Source organism: Coccidioides posadasii, chromosome 1, assembly GCF_018416015.2.
Source record: "Coccidioides posadasii str. Silveira chromosome 1, complete sequence".
Taxonomy (NCBI): Eukaryota; Fungi; Ascomycota; class Eurotiomycetes; order Onygenales; family Onygenaceae; genus Coccidioides; species Coccidioides posadasii.
In genome coordinates this window covers 3,515,605-3,536,580 of record NC_089407.1, presented here as the reverse complement: position 1 = coordinate 3,536,580, position 20,976 = coordinate 3,515,605, and the positions used below count along the sequence as shown (strand labels likewise).

Sequence of the window (20,976 nt, the reverse complement as noted above, 5' to 3'; positions counted from 1 at the left end):
GATTTTACCCTCCGCATCATTTGCATCTTGGCTGCCTGCTTGCCACCAGATATAGATGCCATGAAGTGTGCTCCTTTAGCTCCCTGCTTAGTCAACAGGCGGATTCATCTCTCTGGTCACGTGGCAACGTCCCTTGAGCGGCATCAGCAAGAATGTACTCCTTATACGGAGTACGGAGTGTACTCTTTACGGAGAAGTCCGTCTAGAGCTATCGAGTCTAGTCTCAGCCCAGAAGCGTGCACGAGCGAATTACGTGAATGATGCTTTGGCGATTCGAAACCAAGTTCCGCTAGCTCTAAAGGAAAATTGATAGATTTCGACCTTTTACGAGGTTCCCAAGATACTGTGAATTCTATTCGTGGGCCGGATTTCAAAGCGCCAACACACTGTCTGCTAGCTGTTTCTTGCTGTCCCAAATTCTGTGGAATGTCTCCCCGGGGAATTGCGTTTATCCTTGGGGCTGGCCCTCGCATTGGACGGGGTGTCGCCTCTAACCTTCTAGACAACGGCTACTCTGTTGCCCTGGGAAGCCGGGCACCAGACTCGTCTGCGCAAGTCTCTGGAAATGGGAGGGCAGTCACGATTTCTGTTGATGCATCCAATATTCAATCAGTACAAGATGGCTTCGCCCAAGTGAAACGGGAGCTCGGAACACCAAATGTTGTCATATATAATGGTAGCTCCCTCCACTAATACATGACATATACGAATGATTCATTGCACGAGAAACAAGCTGACACATCGACTGACTGGAACATCCAAAGTTAGCGCATATACTCCCGCTGATTCAAAAGACCCTTTTGCTTCAATAACACCTGAAGTCCTAGAGCGTGATAATGCTGCCAACATCACGGGAGCCTATACAGCTCTTCGCGAAGCTGTGTTAGGATTCAAGTCCCTCTCGCTAACTGATTCCGACACTGGGGGAGATGGTAAAACCCTGCCAAAGGTTTTCATAGCTACGGGAAACGTGACCCCATTCCGGCCCATTCCCGCATCCTTGCCGGCAGGGATAGGGAAGAGCGCCATCGTCCATATGATCCAGATCGCAGCAAAATCATATAGCGATGATGGTTTCAGGTATGTGCTGCACACACCCTGTACATGATAGATACATATGATAACTGTCATGGTGACAGATTCTACTATGCATCCCAAGTCTCGCCAAAAGGTGGACCGGTCCGCCAAGTAGATGCTGGTGCACATGGGGCGGTCTTCTGGGACTTGATAAATAGACAAACCCAAGGGAACTGGGATGTGAGGTTCCTCGCTGATGGGAGCGAAGTGATATCTAGCGGTTGACACCCACCCTTACTTGATGTAATTATCTCTGCTCTCGTACACCCATCCTGCGTGCTCCGTTAACATGCATGTACGGTAGATAAGGTTTTCCTGATGTGTACGGGGTACTCCAGAGCCATTCCCTCCAGGATCTTGTGCCACCTTACCATATCGGGCTAGCCCCTCCATCCCACCAATTCCCCAAGTGACATGATTATATAATCCTGATGAGCGAAAGATGAGAAGCAAGTCGTGCGCTTCGACATTGCGACGGGAATCCTCGTTGACCAGCTCACTCTCGTCTCCTCGCTCTCCCGTCCGTTCGGGTCATCCGCCTCGTCCACATTGTCCCCAGGCAGTCATCTGCGAAGTGCATTGGTCCATCAGCACTCCACAAGCCCGTAAGTTTTCCTGCTATACCCTCCTCAATCTTCTGCTTTGTGAATTGTTGCCAAATTCGAGATCATTTCAAGGCCCTGGTCGCGTTTCCGAATGAATTTTCCGAAGGAAAATGCTTTGCCGGTGTCTGTGGCAACGGATATGGATGGTCATCCGTGAACGTGCCCGTCGCTGAGCATGGGGATGCACCCGCCACGATGCCAGTCTCCGCAAGCCCATTCTTGTCACCTTCTCTTGAAATTTTGGGAGCACTTTTTGGATATTTGTTTAAAACTGCTTTGTCTGTTGACGAGGGGGGTTTCATTGACATTTGAGTTTGCATCCCATAGGCAGCCTTCCGCTTACTCCACTGAACGCCTCACATATGCTCCCTCCTTCCTTCAAACTTGCTCGCATAATATACTTCGGCAAACGCAAACATTCGCTTTGATTACAGGATCAGTTGTTTGTTTCCGCAATCGGCTAGCTTGCATCTCAGGATGGATGCCAAAGAAATAGAAGTCAGGTCAAAGGCCCTGACCAAGGCCGCGGGCTCCGCCGAACCTTCCTCGACAATCATTTCAATACTTAAAGACCTTCAGAATGGCGTTCGACCTACCGAGGATCTCCTACGTGCTACCAAGATCGGTATCACCGTCAACAGGTTGAAGACACACAAGCATCCTGACGTTGCCCGGTTAGCTAGCGACATCGTTCACAAGTGGCGTCACGAGGTCAACAAGCAGAAGACGGGTGCATCTCCAGTGGGGAGTCAGCGATCAAGCGATTCTCCTAAACAAACCCCTAACGGCATGGCGACGCAAACTTCTGGAGCTGAAGCGTCGGATAAGATGTCGAAATCCACAGTTCCTCCCGATAAGAGAAGCTGGAAGGCAGATCAGGTCAATACGGCTCACACGCAAAATAAAACCCGCGATAGCTGTATCGGCTTGCTATACGATGGCCTGTGCTTGAACTCAACCGAATCACCCCGTACGGTCCTTCAAAAGTCTATTGAGGTTGAAGCGGCCGCATATAGTGTATTTGGCCCTGAAACTAAAGAGCAATATCGTACCAAAATTCGCAGCCTATACCAGAATCTTAGAAACAAATCTAACCCGGCCCTTCGTGTGCGTGTCCTCAGCAACGAAATCGCGCCTGATAAGTTTGTCCGCATGACGCATGATGAGTTGAAATCCGATGAGCGACGGGAAGAAGATCGCAAAATCGAAAAAGAAAACATGGACAAGGCTATGGTTGCCAAGGCCGAGCGAAGCATCAGTAAAAGTTTACAATGCGGAAAATGCGGTCAACGCAAAGTCACGTATACCGAAGCACAGACGAGAAGTGCTGATGAACCGATGACTTTGTTCTGTACATGCCTTGCTTGCGGTAAGTCCTGGCGTCAGTAAGAAAGGAGGAAGAGGGCGCTGTTGCGGACTATTGATAAACTTCTCTTCAACTTTCGAGATTCTTACTGTATCCTGATATGGGTTTTACAAGGTATTACTGGGCGCTGTTGCGATCCTAATTTCTCTAATTTGGACGATTGTTTTACTATCAGGAAGTGACCTTTTTTATCATGGATGGCGTCTTGCGTTTCACTCGGCGGTGCTCTCCTGTATTTTCCTTTTCCTTTTTTCCCTTGTTGTTCTTTGACCCTCAAGCCCAAAACTGTCTCTATGCTGACAGCCCCCTTTTGCCCCTTCTCTTCGACCCAACTTTTCCTGGCAGGGTACTTCCTACAGCTTGTTCTATTAGATTAGATTTACAGGCCATAATTAACTCTATCGGGCGCTGATTAAAATTTGATCTGGTTATCTGGCCATACTCCTGTTCCCGATCACCCTTTCAGCAAATGATTTCGTGTAGGAGGGGGAAAAAAAGGAAGAAGAAAAGAGGAGGAAATAAAGAAAGAGAAGAAAAGAAAATCTACCGAATGCTCGAAATAGTAGATAACTATAGACTACTTTAACCAGTCTAATCAGTCCATTGGAACAATGACAAGGTGGGCTTAGGTCTGTTTATGTGCCTAGGGTTGGAGCTTCAATGGATCGCAAGTTGATCCCAATTGAGACTTGAAATCTATGCTTGCTTAATTTTGGAGAGATGTCATTCTGCTTTTCGTAAATAATCAGACAGATGGAGCGGAATTTGAATCTCAGGAGAGATATTATTATGAGAGCAAACGTAGGCTGATCAAACACATATCCCATGTATGTACAGCTCACATAATCTAGAGAGTGAAGGCGTAACTCATGTCCTCTTAAAAAGCCAACGATGCAATCTTCGCAGCGCAAAATAATGGCAATCGCCAAGTTAGGGGGTATACCTGGACCTCTATGCTGGTATAAAGGTCACCAAAAAAGGAGCAAAGAAAAAAGACATCATATTTCGTCACTATGTGATCATGACTCGGAATGGTTGCAGACGATCCTGCGGCGAATAAAGCAAGTTGCAACCGTAGGTCTCATTCGAGGAAGCTAGCCGATGAGAGGTTGAACTTGCGAAGTCGCGTGTGGTCCCGCTAAGTTCTCACGCACATGGACCCCGGGTCTCTGGGGTCTCGGGATTCGTGCTCCGGCAGTACATCCATCCTGCCAGTGCCCTGGTCGGATGGGGGATGGAACGGCAGCCGGACCCATAATCGATCTATAGAGGCATATATAACCCCAAAAATACTTTTATCCTGAAGAGCAGACGGGCTCTTCATTCAACCAACTTTTCTTTCTTTAAAATCAGCATTGCCAGTAGCCTCCTTCTCATCACGGAAAGTATCCGGAAAAAAACCGGGTGGCGGCCAAATATCTGCTATGGACGCCGGGCGAAGTAAGGGATTCGTTGCCGCAACACGATCTGGGTCACGACAAAACGCTTGGAATGCGATCTCATCCGCAAAACCAAAGTCTTTGAGCCCCTGTTCGCGTCGAGTAGTCCACTCATTCGTGTCAAGGTGAGCAAAGTCGTCAAATATCGAGTCTAGGTCATTGATGGGAAGCTGTTGCTTTGGTGGCAGCTGCGAATTGGATTCCGATGTTTTTGAAATGGCTTGCGGTGGAGTTGAAGCTGGAGTCGCCGGTTGTAATTGAGTGGAGAATTGATCGGAGACCGTTGAGAGGTCTGCGGTCTCAGCGCTAGAAAAATGCGATTCATATGGAGTCAGAAGATTATTTCCAAGCAATTCTGCATGGATTGCACCATTCAATTGTGCTTCGGGTCCGTCCATATTAGATTCTCGTGGTGAAAGATCGGTGATAGCAGTAATACCGGCTGCACCGTTGTTGGCACGCTCTGAACCGAGCCCCAACCCAAAGGTAGAGAGAGTGCTGTGATTCAAAGACTGGTTCGAATCATCTTGTGGCGACGAAGCCATGCGAGATAGTGGATCCAGATCATCATTGGCTGAGGTATGGTAGTTGTTAGATATCCCTTTCGAATTCATGAAATCGGCCACTGTCAAGGATTGTGCTGGTTGGTTACCATAAGAAGTCTTGCCGCGGGGTCTTCGGTTACTGATTTCTTCAGCGAAAGATGCCATTACCGGCCAGATACCTCCAACCTTGGAAACTTCGTGGGATGTTGAATCAAGCCACAGTGAAAGCTGGAACTCATCTTGTTCAGCAGCCGCACCACCGAAGCGAATGCAGTCGGTAATTGTGCGCAGAGAACACTCGAAAAGTGGTGGGAAAGTGAACTGGCCAAAGACTTCGCTATGTCCCGAAAGAAGACCAGGGGTCAGCCGGAGTAACCTTTTTATGGGAGAGAATAGAGCTTGCACATGGGATGAAAAGCGAGCGTAAAAAATACTGAGTGTTGCGATATGGGTAAGAGCCAGGTAAATCTGATGTGGAAGCAGCGCCATTGCATTTCCCAGGGCAGCATCGTTGCAGAGAGTAGCAAGTCGACAGGCCGGGGGTAATTTATTCTCCCAAGCCTGCATATCTTTAATGATAGTCTGACAGAACCACTGGGCATCAAAGCTGTAAGGCTCATGTCGTGATATACGATTCAAGAAGCTCGCAAGCTCCACCAGCCGGTTAAAACAGCTTCGGCCAAGGAGTGGTCCGCGGCCAGGAAGAGTAGAGCCCTGGACTGGACCATTCGGGTAGAATACTTCCATCCACGGGTTCCATTCTTCCAGTCCATCCTCTTCAAGGGGGCCGACAGGAATCAAATCTTCGGGGCGCATATGCGGGCAACGTCCAAGGCGAACGGCAAGGATCGCATCGACAACGAAGCATCCAAGGAAGATGGCATTGTTCTGGTTGTTGCCTGGATGTTGTCGGCGATCGGTCTTCCGCCCGAGCCCAAGATGCAACACTAAGCTAGTAGCTTGATTGCTCAAGAGCCAGGCGGCAGTCCAATCTTCCAGTCCAATATTCACCAGAGTCAACAGGAGCAATGCCTGAACGTGGCCGATCTCGAAATTTTCTTTTTCACTCGGTATAAGACTCCTGGCGACTGCGTAGAACTCCTTCGCCGCAGAAAGAGGATCAGCGAATCCCAGCTGTTGTTGTGTATCGGATGAAGGCTTTAGCTGCGCTGTGGTGTAGCTAAGGATTGCCCACAGCGCCGCATGGTCACCGGACTCTGCAGACTTCCTGGCGAGGGAAAGAGGCTCATTTGAATAGGAGTAGGAGGTCCGCAGAATGCTGTGCTTAGCTATGATCGGCAACCAGCTGTGGGTATGGGAAAAGTAAAGGTCAAGAAGGCGTGGTGTCTGGACGGGAAGCCGTAATTGATAGTGACCAGGGTTGGCGGATGGAGCGTGCGAGAGCTTGATCTTTTTCGACCGGGGCCCGATGGACGATTCGGATTCGATGTTGTTTGACTTGGAGAGTGCTGAGTCTCGACTGATGCGATATTCGAAACCGTCGCTGGAACCAGTGTGAGATTCTGTTCGCTCGAGTGACTGACCTCGATTTTCGCTGGCCTCTCGCGACGAAAGCACACTTTCGATATCACCAGCGGACAGCAGCTTCTCGAGTTCCCGGTAAAGGGCGGTGGACTTCCACGAGTCATGCAGCTTTTCAGAGACAGATTCGTTCAGCCACAGAGAGATAAGCTTCCTCCGCTTGGTAGAAGAGGGCTCGTCGTTTGCTCCCAGCAGTCCCAGGACGCTCTCTTCGAAGCCGTCAATGTTAGATATTGAGAGTGCCCAGAGCTTTTCCAGTCCCCGAACATAACCTTCAGGAAGTCCGCGCTTCTTGGCAGAGGGATCATAGGAGCAGACACTCCCAGAATTCTGACAAGCCAGGCATGTCGGACGAGTTCCATCACAACGATCCTTTTTGCTTCGACATCTATCACAGGCCCTGGACACGCGCTTTCGTCTCCGACCTACTTGTTCCTGTGCGTCCTCCATTGCAGTCTGGTTGTGTTGTCTAGACTCAAACTCGATGACATTGATGCCACCGATCCTCACGTTTCAGATTCAAAGCCCGAGATATTATTTGCTGTGCAGTGGACAAGAACGTCATTAATCCCGTCGTGGCAAGGAGGCAGGATCAAAATAACACCATTATCAAAAAAAAAGCCGCTTCAAAAGATTCTAGTTGCTCTGGATTTGCGGAAGCATTCCACCGTCTGTCTTTCTAGAAATCCAGGAAGCAGAAATCGAGCCAAAAGAAAAGAAGCAGTGGAGGGCACCACATGCTATGTATATAGCCCACTAAAATCTCTGCGATCTGGAGCAGCATGGGGACTTCAAGGAGAAAATATGGAGAGCGGAATGAGGGGAAAGTTCGGGAGGAAGTTGAACGGCTCCCAGTGTCGGGTTGGAAACTCAACCACTGTTAGAAGCTGTGCTCCGAGAAAACTTTAGTCTCCCCGTTCCTTGGGATTTTGAGTGCAGCTGCTCCATAACTGTGGCGGCAACAAGCTCAAGAATCGCTGGGAGGAGCCCACCCGTCTCCGAAATTCGCACACCCCGAAATCCCCCAAGCATTACTCAATCGTTTGTCAGTCTGATTTGTGCCAGCGCTAACTAAGGAAGTTTATTTATTAGGTCTTTCCGGAGCCCAGGTCTCACATACCGTCTCTTGAAACCAACACCTGCCATCGTCATCCTTTGAGCCTGCCTGGCTTGGACTTGGGGGGGGGCTACGCAAGTCTTCCATCGAAAGGGCGTTTCTCAAGAGACCTTGGTGATGGCAGCCGAAATTTGTGTGGCTATCTGCTCCAGGCGGGAAGAACGGGTTAAAGAGCTACACCTTTTCGGCCGCAGATGCAACGGCGAGAATACATATGTTTGCCGCAGGGCGGGCAAAAGCGACAGCTGATCCCGCGACTCGATTGGATATCGGAGCAGCTAACTACGTGACAGAAAGGCTTTCTTCGGGAAATTTCACAGCGCGTATCACTGCAACCTGCCGCCCAAGCCGTCACCAGTTCTGGTTTTCGACATGAAATTCTCAGAAACTGAGACGAAGCATTTTCTTTAGTCTGGCTAGTAGCGCCAGCAACAAAAAATGTTGAGGCCGATATCCCGAGAAAATGCGGATAAGGGCAGGCCTGGAATTGCTCTCGAAAACCTTGACCCTCAAGGTTTCCGACTTTCGGTTCCAACCAGCCATTAGTGATTCCGTACGGGAGGGTTTAATTATATGCCTTGCTAAAGTCGGATCGACCACAGATCTGCATGGTATGCTCAACTTCCACGTTGTACAAAAGCGCCATTTCTAGAGTGGAACGTCTCCAATTGAAATCGGCGTTTACATATACTGTAGGTTCGGGCATGGAAAGGCGGCTCCAAGGGACCTAGCCTTTTCAAGCAAACTCCTTCCAGTACAATGGAACTTGATCATCACGCTACCGCTCTCTCGACAGAAGTCGATACATAAAAGGCCCTTATCATGTTTCTGCAAGTGGAGATGGAAGGGGAATTGGCGGCGGGCCGGTAGCTTCAATAATACGGAGTACAAAGATACAGGCTACATAAATATGGCTGCCAATGCTAGATGTAGCGAGTTCGAGTAATAATAATACAAATATGCGTATGAGTTCATAATTTCGTCGCCCAGCTAGGTGGCATTTCAGGGCGTCCGACGATGGCAACCGGGGCTCCAAGGTTCCGACCGGGATCGGAAGTACCATCCATTCGGAAGCCCAGAAATCCCGTAGCGCTTCCGACAAAACTAACCAAATACGGGCTAACTGAGAAGGTTAACTCGACGGCGCCCCCCACTCGCCGCTCCGACTCTTCCACAATTCCAGCAGAAGGCCAGGAAAACAGAAGCCCGAGTCAACCTTGTCACCCCAAGCGATGCCCTCGTATGGCTAGAACGGAAGCAAGGCAAGCCGTGCGGGCCATCAGCCACGAACTCCGGAGTACAAATGTGTAATTCGCCACAACGTTGGCTCCGGGCGCGTGACAGGCCTTGGGATAACTCTGCTTCGTTGGAGCCGACGTTCATTCGCAGGCTAATTCATGACTGGTGCTCTTTGATGCTCGAATGTCATGATCATGCCCGCATAAACTTGAGGTTCTCCATCTCCTTCAAGGCACTCTTTGCAAAGGAAGTAAACATGTGTCTGTAGCCAAAAAACAAACTATTTGCGGGGAGCAAGAGTATGTGTCTTGGCCTTGTGAAAAGAGAAGCACCAGGCTTTCAAGCAATCCCTTTTCAGCCTGTGACGAGTGTTAAAAACCAGAGGCGACCAAAGGCTGATGCTGATGCCTTGCATATTTCACTTATATATGTCTGCAAGGGCATAGATGCGAATGCCGTCACGACCTGCCGAGAGCCCTAACTATTAGGAAGAGCACCATTCACCCTTAGTTCACCTACTCGAACTAACTCGGGACGATTTTTTAGCGTCTGCAATACTTAGCTCCTAGGAGGGCTCTCGGTTGCGCGGCTTTTTACTTATCCCGCTTATGTAAGTAGGTTAAACGCCACCGGCTGTCAGTCTGAACTTGATGTAAGACAAAGACGAGATCATCATTTCTGGGCATCATAGATAGATATGCGCCATGTTTGAAGCGAACAGCCCTGTATTCACAAATCGATCCCTATGCATCTTAACCCCGCGATGAGACCCCTTCGTATGCACTCTCTACTTTTCCCTTGATCCCGATGTCGGAAGCCCCAGAGATATGGATCCAATGTCCGGAAAACCAGCCCCTAGCTCTTTGGAAAATGGCCATGGCACCAGCTCAACTTCTGCTGTCCATGACCTCTTAACTATGCTCTCACCAGAGGACCAGGGCAGCAGGAATTTTAGACCCAATGCATCCCTAGTTTTGGTTGGTATCCGGGGTAGCGGAAAACGCTCTCTTGGTTTCATAGCTGCAACGGCTTTGAATTGGCGGTTTATTACCGAGGACCATTACTTCAAAGAGATTATTGGATGTTCACGCTCTGAGTTTCTGCAGAAAGCTGGGAGGCGGGAGTTCCACCGCAAGGACGTGGAGGTATTGAAGTTGATGCTGGATAACCATCGGACCAAATGCGTGATTGAATGCGGATTGGGGAGCCTAACGCAGTCTTTCCAGCAGTATCTTCAGCAGTATGCACGGACCAATCCAGTTGTTTACCTGCTGCGGGATATGGACCAGATCCAGAGGCTTTTGAACTTGGAGGATAGCGCGGTGCAATTACTGCAGAGCACCGATCCGTCGCACCGAAATGGCTCAAATCTAGAATTCTACAACCTTGAAGATCATTCCAGTGATTCACATGGCCAAGACGATGCAAGTGATCGAAGATGCGCCTCTTACTCGTTTAAATTGAAAGAGGTTAAAGAAGACTTTACCCATTTTGTCCGCTTTGTTACTGGAGTAGGCATAGCCCTGTCAGGGTTCGATTCCGAGCCGTTTTCGCTTCTAGAGGATAAGATTGAGTCTAGTCTTCATACCCATGCCATCTTTGTGCGTTTATCCAACCTGTTGGATGGCCTAGTTGATCTTTGTGAGCTGGACTCGGGCGGTGAGGCAGTGGAATTCTGCGTTGATGTCTGGCCATCCGACGCAGCTCGTGTAATGAGCAAGTACGTGTCTATGTTACGCCGGAGCGTAGGCGTACCGATTATCTTCTCCGTCGACGTTCGAGCGCTACAGATCAGCAAAAGGTCGCTACCCCTCCCTTTCGAGGAAATATACTTCAAAACTCTCAGCCACGGATTGAGATTGGGCGTTGAGTATTTATCTCTAGACTTGACGCAAAGCGATATCGCAGACAACCCTGCAACATCCCAGCTTCTTCAATTTAAAGGCCGAACGAAGATCATCGGCCATTTCTTTTTGGACTACTCTCACGGCCTTCCTTGGGAAACTGAGGACTGTATGCGATTATACAAGAAAGCCGAACTTTTGGGATGTGACGTTGTCCGTATTCTTCAAGTGGCAAAGCATAGGTTGGACAACGACGCTGTCTGCGCCTTGAGAGCAAAAGTTAGAAGTCTTCCGGGCAACCATCCGCCGTTAATAGCGTACAATGTCGGTATCCTGGGACGAACATCCCAAGTCTTCAATCAGATTCTGACTTCGGTAACCCACTCGGCTATAAAGAAGAAGCGCGATGTCGATGGCTATGATCCTCTCATCACATCACGGGATGCTGTTAGGGCGTTGTTTCAAAGCTTTGTTCCCGACCCATTACAATTCTACGTTATTGGCACGAACGTCACGTACAGTCTCTCTCCAGCCATGCATAATGCTGCATTCCATGAATACGGGATGGCTCACACTTATAGAATTCCTGAGAGGACCTCGCTAGCCGAGCTGGATCGCCTTGCCATGGATCCTAATTTTGGAGGTGCAAGCATTCTCCAACCATGGAGAGTAAAGGTATTCGAGCTTGTTGCGGCCAAGAGCCGGCATGCAGAGGCTATTGGGGCCGTTAACACAGTGATGCCTCTTCGGGCTGATGCAACGGGATACATTTATCCCCTCAAAGAGCAGGCAAGTCTGAGGAATCGAGCTGGGAGGGTAGCCGGCTGGTACGGAGATAATACCGACTGGATCAGCGTATTTGTTTGCCTACGCAGGAGTCTTTCTCCTCGAAATGCCATTTCATCGAAATCCACAGGGCTCGTCATCGGAGCTGGAGGGCTGGCGCGGGCTGCCATATACGCAATGCTGAATCTGGGTTGTCGTAGTATTTTTATATATAATAGGACTGTTGAAAATGCCGAAACGGTGGCAAGACACTTTAACTCATGGGCATCATCGTCGTCTGAGTCTGGCCAAGTTGTCCGTGTTTTGCCTTCATCGAAGACCCTATGGCCATCTGGCTTTGCGTTCCCTTGCATGATCGTGTCATGCGTGCCCGCAAACACAGTCGGCGGTGATTCCCCCACGGCACTTGAATTGTCAGAGCAGTGGTTGGGCAGTCCAACTGGAGGAGTGGTTCTTGAGGTATGGCTCCAAGTCTTATTTACCATTATGCAGACTTTTAACATTTTATCTAAGATGGCATATAATCCTATCAACACCGATCTGTTGAAGAAGATGCGACGATATCTCAACGAAGCCAAGAAGCCATGGGTTCTTGTCGACGGACTTGAAGTCGTCGCTGAGCAGGGTATTGCCCAATTTGAGTTGCTTACTGGGAGACGAGCGCCTCGCCGGTTGATGAGGCGTGAAGTGCTCCGTAATTATGTTGGCGAGGAGGGCCGGTATGATGAGAAAACCATCAATGCTAGGCTACGTGGAATCAGCCGAGTGGGATACTAAGATACATACGTATCCGTGGATGGATGTGAAGGTGTACACATGCATTGAGAAAGTTATCTGAGGTTCTGATTGATGCTATCATCATGTTAAATTCCTTTCTGTTGATTTTCAATTTCCGTGTGGCATTGAATGGAGTGCAGGTTGGATCTGGGCCATGGTTCTAGAAGGGACAGTACATGATGTTTAACTCGGCTATGGAACATCTCGGGCATAATCTTTCCTGTTGAACAACCCAGGAATCAATTTAGGAATCCATTGAGTATTTGATATTTGTCACAAACCATGAAGATTATGAGGGAGTCTGGATTGGAAACGGATAAGAATACACATTTGTCAGCTAAATATACACCTGGGAGGGAGTCTTGACTTCAGTCATCTTGATGTCCTTGGTTCTTTTTATACTGCTGGGCAACTCTGATAACAGTTGCGTGGTTGGAATATGGCTGATGAACCACGGGACGATGCGCATGGTGTCCCTAGCTATATACTGGGAAGGCACTTGCGAATCACTATAATTACATTTTTCGTAATGATCAGTTGGCGAACGCCACTCTTCCATACCAATTGATGACACCATCAGCAGAGTACGCATGGATAATAATGGGAACAGAGCTCTGGCTGAAGGATGCAAGTGCATGGAGGATACAGTATCTTTCTCCCTGGCGGAGAGCACACGGTCCCCCGAAACAGTAATTCGTGTATCTTTGACATGGCATCATTGATTATTTGTCAGGTTTCTTGACCGAAGAGTTCTTAATGCCTTGAAGTAGCTCGCTCTTTATCTTTCTTATACTTTTTTGACTATATCTATAGCTATAGCTCTTTCACGTGTAGTTGCTTTAACCTCTTGATAGCGTATGTCATGAAGGGGAAAAAAGGGTCATAATCGTGTGAGAACCAAATCTTTTCTTTGGCTGGCAGCTCGAAGTGCTAAGCTGGCCGATGAGTTAGGCGTATCTAGACCCTGGTTGGCCGCCGCAGGCGGCGTTGGTTAGCGGCGGCAACTTAATTTACCGAAGTTAAAATGTGTGGTGGTCAAAAGCAACAACATCAACTTGAACCGATCAGAGCTTCACTCAACGACAGGTTACGCTGGGGCTAGGGCACGCCAGTTTATAGCTCTTCCGCTTGCTGGGCACTGTGTCTTCGTACATCCATCTCATAGTTTATGGATTACTAGTTATAATTTACCCAATCAGTGCCCATCTTCCCATGATATTTTGGCCCCTTCGATGTCCAAGGAATACATGCCAGGCATGCTCAGTCACTCACCGTCTCCAGAGAAACATAAAGTTCCCGTGGTGGTAGGGCTGATGGAGGCAAGAACTTCGAAGAAGCGTACACGAGATGACGATGCTGGAGGAGAGAATCATAACAGGAATCTTTTGTAAGCGCCCGCATCCCCCGGAGAGCGCTTTTCACTCCGGCTTCGCGTTGTCGTCCCTTTGAGAACTAACAGTATGGGCTCGAAGCAGTATGTCAGATATTTCCAACAGTCACTTCGTAAACCCTCCAACTTGTCGGGGATATTCCATCGAACAGCCCGCACAGTCCATGGTGACCGTTATCTCACCCCCTACAACTACAAGACTCTTCCACGGCTCTCGTATAAATCTCGATATTCGACCCCGTCTACGCCCGGCCGTATGTAAACGTAAACGCACGGGGGAACACAGAGTTCCGGAGCACCTCCCACAGACCCCTTACAACTGCATGTCAGATCCGGGCTCTAAATGCACGCTTTCACACCCTTCATCTCCGCACCGGCCAGAAAGTGTTCAGCAACAACGGCAAAATGCTGACAGGCCTCCTCCCACTGCCGCACCTATATTGACCCCCTGCCATATCTGTTATCGTCGTCCCACCATGCACTTCCAGCTAGATGCGTATGCCGACTGCGAGTTATGCAGGAAAAGAACATGTTATATCTGTCTACGGGAGTGTGATGGACCGGATTGTCGCACAGGTGTTATGGATACATCAAGTGGGTCATGTGAGCGGTCATCTTCAGGACGAAAAATGTGTTCATGGTGCGCTGTAGAGGGAGTGACAGATTCTGGAGTCGACGCTGTATGGTGTGTGGATTGTGTGCAGCGTGGAGAGGCACGGTGTCAAGATGATGCATGGATGGGTGGCTGATGTTTAAATGGTTCTCCCTTTTTACTTTTCTGCTACAAGAAGCGGCGGCCTTGTATCGGCCTGAGGACTTATCAACTGCTTGATGTGAAAATAAAAAAAACACCTTGTGATACGAAGGACAGCATTTCTTGCTCTTCCTCTTTGCATATTTCATCTGGGTTAGTCTCAATATTTTTCCCTTCCTTTTTTTTTTTTTTTTTTTTTTTTTTTTTTTTTTTTTTTTTGGCGGTTATCAGGGCAAGTCTGAAAATGGGTTTTTTTTTTAGCGATTCAGCATCTGAGCCTATTCTTTTCTCTTTTCATACGCAGGCATTAGGGATGTATTCATTATGACAGCAACATCTCTGTTTATCTTCATGGAGCTACAAAGATTGATTTGTTCTTAAATGGACTGGATTATTGCTTTGGATATCCTTAACAGACCCTAAAATCGACATTTTATCAACAGGTGGAAGAGTGCCAACGCTATACTGTATGCAATTGCAACGAAGAAAAGACATCTATGCAGGATATATCAAACGAACACAAAACTGCCGAACGGGGTCTCATCGTCCAAATCTGAACTCAGCCTTTGCAAACCTCCACAAACCCTGCAGAAACCTCTGGTACTCCACGGCTTCCCCGCTATCACCCATGATACTACTGCTATTGTCACCGGTGCAAAATATCTCCGTCAATCGAATCTGCCATGGCGGATAGCCATCCAGTCTGACATATGGGCCAAAGATAAGTAGTAGGTCTGGCTCGGCTTTCATCACTGGGCCATTCGACAGCTGGTCCCTTTCCACGGTGGTCTCATCGGTATCGCTGGACTCGGGTTCTGCACCTTCAGGGGGAGGAGAGGTGGGCGTGGTCAACATATCGGAGAGTTCTGCGTCGATCAGCTTCGTGCTGATGTCCTGGGGTGAGATCTTGCCGTTCTGCGCCATTTCTGCGAGGGTCTTGGTGAGGTCGACGAGTGTTTCGCGGCCGTCGGTAGAGGAGAGGAGGAGAACGGTTACAGTGTCTGGATTGGTCTTAGGAGCAGAGTGAGTGGACGCTGGAGGGGGGATGTAGAGCGGATGATGGGGTGCGAAGAGACGGAGGGTTGGCTGCTGGGGAGCAGGACCGTAGTAGGAGGCCAGTTTGGCAGTGACAATCTTATGGAGGGCGGGGATGTAAGACTTTAATACGCCTGTAGTCCACTGGTCAGTGAAGCATTTTCAATCCATATATAGTGACCGAGGGCATACCGGTCTTCTCATAGACACTCAGCGTCGGGATACCAACGCAGCTGCTCCAGGCGACCAACTCGGCAACCTCGTCCATCAATACCTCCAGTCCTTCGTCATCCTTTCTCATGGTCAACACTATACTCAGATGTTCCGGCAACTTTCCCAGATCCCTAACATCCTTTCGAATCAACTCCGGCGTGCGATGGTGGTAGTAGCAAATCGCCAGCACCCGGTCCACCACAGCATGGTAGCTCTGTCGCAGACGGATATAGATACTGAAAAATATGTGTATAAGGAAATATATGAGGAAGTAGAGCTTGTTTTTGAGGAATGTGCGGATCGGTTTGGGTCTGGCCTTGCGGGATCGGCTGCGTGCTGAGCTGATTCGCGGCTCTGGAAGGTATGGCTTTAGGAGCCGCTCACGCTCGGTCGGGGAGAGACGGGAAGAATGAACACGAGGATCGGGCCGTGGAGGCCCAGGTTCTTTGAAAATTGCCATCGAAACAGTAAATTAGGAAGAGGAAGCCGGGATCTCAAGGGCAACGAGGCATGAAAAATACAGCCTTTTACCAATGTCGCTAAACTCATGTGAAAACGCCCGAGGATCGTATGTGAGTATCCCGTAGTTCAAGGCCGTTACGAAGCATCCAAGACAGCACCGGTTGTGGCTCAGGTGCCGGCTTGCGAAATGGCCATGTTTGGGTTACGTGGTTTGGTCGGGATGATTTTTCTTTGCTGGAATGTTTGCAACTGCGTCATCACAGACCATCAGCAGCCCCTTTTAAGTAGTTAAACGGAGCAAGAAAAGTTTAAGGATGAGAGGTCGTATCTGATGAGTTGGGAGATAGAGTAACAGAAATTTGACGGCCATTAGCACTGGCGATGCAATCTACAAAATATGTCCAGTGCTGGGCTACACACTGTGCTGAAGACAGCAAAACGCCTGGCGACAGTGCTGTGCCCTGCTGCTCGCCGTCAGCTCTCCAGGCTGAGCAAAAAGGAAATATTTTGTTGCGGACAGGCACCGTGCGTGGCAATAACTAAAACTCTCAAGCTAGCTGGCAGCTGGCAACGCGGGCAGCCCAAACACAAATGAAGCGCCAACATCAATTGGCCGTCGCATGACTGTTCGAAATGCCCATGTCAACATCGCGCATCTCGAGTCATGACAGCAGCAGACCGGAGACTAAAAATAGAAGAACATCGGATGCAAAGGTGATGTGCCTCTTCTTACCAGATTGCTTCACAGACCCCCTGATGTCGACATCCGCCATCGCCCGCTGTTATCATGCCGGACACTACCCTTAATTCCCAAACCGCCCGGCCGACAGCACGCAGATCCATCTTTGACAAAGGACCAACTTTCTCCCTCGAAACTTTCTCCAATCGCGATTTCATTGTAAAGGACTTTATCGAGTCGCTCTCCGACAGCGCCATCTCCTCCACCCAACGTCGCTCCGGCGCCATCGGAAACCAAGCCTTCGATCCTAAACCGCTGATTCGCACTTTCGAACACGCCCAACGTCGCCTCGTCGACCTATCTGGAGACCTCGAGCTCCGTGAGAATGAGCTCTCGGCGGCTGTCCGGAGAGCAGAAGCCCAACATTCTCAGAACGTGACCACTCTGGGCCGCAAGCTCAACCAGGCGATCGAGTCCTTCCAGAAACTGGACTCGTCGTTGAACGGACCCCGCGCCATTGGTAGTGAACTGTCCGGCAGTGGGAATGTTGCCGTCGAGACGGGTCGGAAGCTGGAAGAGCTTGACCGACAGAGACGGAGAGCTCTAGATGCGCATTTCCTCATTGAATGCTGGGACGAAGTTAGCAATCGCGGTGAAGTGACGCTCCTCGAAAACATGAGAAGAACGGGAGGCGGCGAGGGAATGGTCAGGTCCGCACATATCGCCCGGCAATTGCTGCGAATCAGCCAGAGGCTGGATCCTCTGAGCTGGAGTGAGACCAACGGGAACGTAGAGGTTCGGCCTAACGGCCAGAGGAAAACGAATACAAGAGAGCTGATAGAGAAATTCTCCGAGACGCTTGAAAAGGATCTCCTGAAACAGTTTGATGATTTCTACCGGAGAGCTAATTTTGACGGGATGAGAGAATGCGCAAAGGTCCTGCATGATTTCAATGGTGGTGCCAGCGTCATTGGCCTCTTCGTTAATCAGCACCAGTTCTTTATTGACCGGAGCCAGTTAATCACTGATGAAGCCGTCGGTGACCCTGAGACATGGGAGCGTCTGGCAGATCCTGACGCTGAACCTCCAGGCGTGGAGCCCAGTCTTCAGTCCCTGGTCGACGAGGTTAAAGTGGTAGTGCAAGAAGAATCGGGGATTATAAAACGAACATTTCCATTTTATGAACAGGTGCTTGGGACATTTGTACAGAGAGTGTTCCAGCAGTCTATACAGCAGCAGCTTGAATTGGTACTGGACAAGGCTAATAGTGTTTCCTCATTGGCGTTTTTGAGATCTCTACAGACAGCAAGGGCTTATATTAGCGGCTTAGTAGATGACTTGAAAGCTCATGGGTTAACCGAACACCCAGACACAATTTCCTCCCAGACATCAATGGTTCTAGACCAGCAGCTTGAAGACCTTTTTATCCCTTATCTTACAGGGTATAGTGAACGGGAAAAGGGGAACTTGGGAGAGCAGTACACCTCGCTCTTGTTCAAGTTTGCCACTTTCCATGCGCGCCGCAAGAAGACCCCAACTACCTTTATATCCTCCCTCGCTAAATCCGGCAGCGAACTGCTAGCTTCCGCTCGGGAGGCATACATGAACCGGCTTGATTCGTCTGACTTTACGCCGACTCAAAGAAAGATGTTGCTTCGTGTCGCTGGTCTGAAGGATGTCGATGACCAGAAGCAAGTTGAAATCGAGCTCACGGACGAAGATGGTCAGCTTAGTGTTGAATTCACCAAGCGCATGCTCCGATGGCTTGCAGAAGGTGTTGGTCGAGGACTAGAATTGAACGTGGGCAGTGAAACTCCGAAGGATGTTTCGGCTTTGCTGAATATGCTGCTATCCGTGATGGCTGAGGGCTACGTTGATATGGCATTGGATGCGTCCCTGGAATCTGCCGCCGCTCAAGAGTCCGCAAAGTCGGAGCCAGAGTTTGGTTATTTGACCACGTTGCGCACGGCAGTTAGCATTGCCCATTTGATAATTACTTGCATAAATACGGTGTTAATGCCGCTGGCCTCTTCGAATATTACGATCCGGAGAGATATGGAGAAGAAAACCAATTTTGCGACAAATCGAATCGAGGAAAAGATCAACGCAATCGAACAGAAAACTGTAGACGTTGCGCTCGCCTGGGTTACACGTGTGCTTTCGGGACAAAAGAGGAATGATTTCCGGCCGAAAGAAGGCGTGACGGAAGCCGGCGCGGGATGGCTGGAGATGCTTCAAACTCCGGTACGTCGGCACTAGTCGAGATATCCGCGTTCATTACAGATATATGCGAATGAGTATGATACTGACCATATGTTTTAGACCTGTGCCTCTATATCTGGCTTCCTCACCCGACTTCACAGCGTTGCTCTTAACTCTCTCCCCAGCAGCGGTTCTAACGTCAAAACTTTCCTTACAGAAATCGCGTTAGGAACTCGTGCGCTCCTACTAGAGCATTTCAAAAAATTCCCTGTTAACGGCCCAGGCGGTCTCATGGTCACTAAGGACATGACCCGCTATACAGAGCTACTTCGATCCTGGGACATCGACGAAGGAGTCAAGGGTATTGGCGGCGCTCTTGATGTGTTGCTAGAAGTGGGCAGTCTGTTCGTTGTTGGGCCCGAAGCTTTGAGAGAAAGAATTCGTGCCGGAACCACCGGTGGCTCTGGCGGAGGGGGTGGTGGCGGCACGAATACCTCTCAGGGCAAGTCAAACGTCGCTTTGAGCGTCCAGGAAGTTCGTGCCTATGTCCTGCGCCGCGAAGACTCGGGGACTGTTGGCATGCAAAGCGTTCTCAACTCCCTATGACAAGTGAAGCTTGCTTCTGTTGATGGCTTACTTTTTATGAGCCAGGAGATGGACATTTTCGCTCGTGGCACACATTCAATCATTCCTCTTTATTCGATTGCTGTTTCACATATGTTTATAGTGTTGCACATAATGGTAATTTTTTACTGCAAGCATCTGTGGTTTCCCAATTTATGCTGTTGATACTTGATAGTTTCCGCTAAAACTATGAGACACAGGCGCGATGTTTGTACACTACTGGATGAAGACACCGCAATGATGGATTTTTCTTTTTAATACTCACCTATTCTTGTTCCTTTCCAGGTGTGCTCCTTGCTCCATGATATCTGGATTTAGATTTGGCAGGCCTAAAGGTTATCACTGTAGCCTTTGGGCTAAGGGTTTCCTTTTGTTTGGGTCGCCTGGTCTCCATGGCCCAAGCTCTGCCACAATTGGGCTTCGTGATAGGTTGCCTCATGCTACAGGATAGTTCTGTGGGGTGTGTGTGTGTGTGTGTGTCCAAGTCACAATTATCATGTCTATCTTCCTAGAGGATATTAATCTAGGAAGGGTCTGATAGAGGGTGTTCCACACTCCTATATGATACTCGGATGCTCAACAATAGCTTTCCTGGGCATGATAAGGTTGGAGATGGGTCCTTTCTATCAATGAGGATATTTGATATGATGTACGAAGACATGCAGCCAACCTTCCTCAGGGCAACTACCACATAATGCTCAGCACCTGTTTATTCAAACTAGTACAGAGTACGGAGTACCTAGCATGTAGTGTGCATACAAGCTGGCAGTTTAAACTGTATTACATATCTTTTAACTAAACATCTCGGTAATGGGGGAAGTACGGGGTATCATAAGAACTCAGGTTTTGGAGATTTGTGGCGGACTTTCATGGTTGTGGAGTACAAAGAAATTTATTACTCCAAGCTCTTTTGCATTTGTGTGATTCATCTTCAACAGGACCAATTTCAATAAATACTATCAAATGCTTGTTGTTGTGCCTCATGCCTGACCCATGGTTCAAATTGGATGCCCTCTGGCACAGCATTATCCACTGAAGTGTCAGAAGAGAAAGCATCTATGTCGGGTTGCAAACAACTGGAGCGGCGCGGCGTGGCGAAGATACGCGTTTGTGAGCCATCCAACCACTGGTTAAAGCCAGCTAAGCCATCTTTCTGGGCAATGTTGTTTGTTTCCTTTGTTATTTTTTTGGCGGGTGGTTAGTGGCAACTGTACGCAGTAGATCCTCCAACTACACGTCCCGGAGGATGAAGGCCGACATTCATTCACAGTTATACACAA

At 49.0% G+C, this 20,976-nt stretch overlaps 7 protein-coding genes across 7 annotated transcripts; 5 read left to right on the top strand and 2 right to left on the bottom strand.

Moving 5' to 3' along the window:
• The first annotated feature begins 227 nt into the window (after nucleotides 1-227).
• D8B26_001022 (uncharacterized protein) lies at nucleotides 228-1,449 on the top strand. The gene is made up of 3 exons (XM_003070802.2): nucleotides 228-676; nucleotides 765-1,080; nucleotides 1,140-1,449. Exons 1-3 carry the CDS (start codon nucleotides 427-429, stop codon nucleotides 1,300-1,302), a joined length of 729 nt encoding a protein of 242 aa, XP_003070848.2. The 5' UTR covers nucleotides 228-426; the 3' UTR covers nucleotides 1,303-1,449.
• Nucleotides 1,450-1,512: 63 nt separating this feature from the next.
• DST1 (RNA polymerase II elongation factor) lies at nucleotides 1,513-3,488 on the top strand. Its single transcript, XM_003070803.2, has 2 exons — nucleotides 1,513-1,682; nucleotides 2,010-3,488. The coding sequence occupies exon 2, from the start codon at nucleotides 2,160-2,162 to the stop codon at nucleotides 3,069-3,071; it is 912 nt and encodes a 303-aa protein (XP_003070849.1). The 5' UTR covers nucleotides 1,513-1,682; nucleotides 2,010-2,159; the 3' UTR covers nucleotides 3,072-3,488.
• A 318-nt stretch (nucleotides 3,489-3,806) lies between these two features.
• D8B26_001020 (uncharacterized protein) lies at nucleotides 3,807-7,287 on the bottom strand. The gene has a single exon (XM_003070804.2). It carries the CDS (start codon nucleotides 7,022-7,024, stop codon nucleotides 4,373-4,375), a length of 2,652 nt encoding a protein of 883 aa, XP_003070850.2. The 5' UTR covers nucleotides 7,025-7,287; the 3' UTR covers nucleotides 3,807-4,372.
• A 2,364-nt stretch (nucleotides 7,288-9,651) lies between these two features.
• On the top strand, nucleotides 9,652-12,614 carry D8B26_001019 (uncharacterized protein). The gene is made up of 2 exons (XM_003070805.2): nucleotides 9,652-12,019; nucleotides 12,074-12,614. Exons 1-2 carry the CDS (start codon nucleotides 9,758-9,760, stop codon nucleotides 12,335-12,337), a joined length of 2,526 nt encoding a protein of 841 aa, XP_003070851.1. The 5' UTR covers nucleotides 9,652-9,757; the 3' UTR covers nucleotides 12,338-12,614.
• Nucleotides 12,615-13,427: 813 nt separating this feature from the next.
• On the top strand, nucleotides 13,428-14,605 carry D8B26_001018 (uncharacterized protein). Its single transcript, XM_003070806.2, has 2 exons — nucleotides 13,428-13,724; nucleotides 13,813-14,605. The coding sequence occupies exons 1-2, from the start codon at nucleotides 13,570-13,572 to the stop codon at nucleotides 14,474-14,476; spliced, it is 819 nt and encodes a 272-aa protein (XP_003070852.1). The 5' UTR covers nucleotides 13,428-13,569; the 3' UTR covers nucleotides 14,477-14,605.
• A 257-nt stretch (nucleotides 14,606-14,862) lies between these two features.
• Nucleotides 14,863-16,352, bottom strand: D8B26_001017 (uncharacterized protein). The gene is made up of 2 exons (XM_003070807.2): nucleotides 15,709-16,352; nucleotides 14,863-15,650 (listed from the first exon to the last, which is right to left on the bottom strand). Exons 1-2 carry the CDS (start codon nucleotides 16,187-16,189, stop codon nucleotides 15,022-15,024), a joined length of 1,110 nt encoding a protein of 369 aa, XP_003070853.1. The 5' UTR covers nucleotides 16,190-16,352; the 3' UTR covers nucleotides 14,863-15,021.
• Nucleotides 16,353-16,978: 626 nt separating this feature from the next.
• On the top strand, nucleotides 16,979-19,782 carry SEC10 (Exocyst complex component 5; the record flags this gene model as incomplete). Its single annotated transcript, XM_003070808.2, has 2 exons — nucleotides 16,979-19,114; nucleotides 19,193-19,782. 2 exons carry the CDS (start codon nucleotides 16,979-16,981, stop codon nucleotides 19,676-19,678), a joined length of 2,622 nt encoding a protein of 873 aa, XP_003070854.2. The 3' UTR covers nucleotides 19,679-19,782.
• Nucleotides 19,783-20,976: the final 1,194 nt, after the last annotated feature.

Coding starts and splice junctions, on each gene's coding strand:
- D8B26_001017 (XM_003070807.2), bottom strand. CDS start 16,189: ATGGCAATTTTCAAAGAACCTGGGCCTCCACGGCCCGATCCTCGTGTT. Junction 15,651..15,708: donor GAGTGTCTATGAGAAGACCG/GTATGCCCTCGG, acceptor AGTGGACTACAG/GCGTATTAAAGTCTTACATC.
- D8B26_001018 (XM_003070806.2), top strand. CDS start 13,570: ATGTCCAAGGAATACATGCCAGGCATGCTCAGTCACTCACCGTCTCCA. Junction 13,725..13,812: donor AATCATAACAGGAATCTTTT/GTAAGCGCCCGC, acceptor GGCTCGAAGCAG/TATGTCAGATATTTCCAACA.
- D8B26_001022 (XM_003070802.2), top strand. CDS start 427: ATGTCTCCCCGGGGAATTGCGTTTATCCTTGGGGCTGGCCCTCGCATT. Junction 677..764: donor AAATGTTGTCATATATAATG/GTAGCTCCCTCC, acceptor GAACATCCAAAG/TTAGCGCATATACTCCCGCT. Junction 1,081..1,139: donor TATAGCGATGATGGTTTCAG/GTATGTGCTGCA, acceptor TCATGGTGACAG/ATTCTACTATGCATCCCAAG.
- D8B26_001020 (XM_003070804.2), bottom strand. CDS start 7,024: ATGGAGGACGCACAGGAACAAGTAGGTCGGAGACGAAAGCGCGTGTCC.
- D8B26_001019 (XM_003070805.2), top strand. CDS start 9,758: ATGGATCCAATGTCCGGAAAACCAGCCCCTAGCTCTTTGGAAAATGGC. Junction 12,020..12,073: donor CTGGAGGAGTGGTTCTTGAG/GTATGGCTCCAA, acceptor ATTTTATCTAAG/ATGGCATATAATCCTATCAA.
- DST1 (XM_003070803.2), top strand. CDS start 2,160: ATGGATGCCAAAGAAATAGAAGTCAGGTCAAAGGCCCTGACCAAGGCC.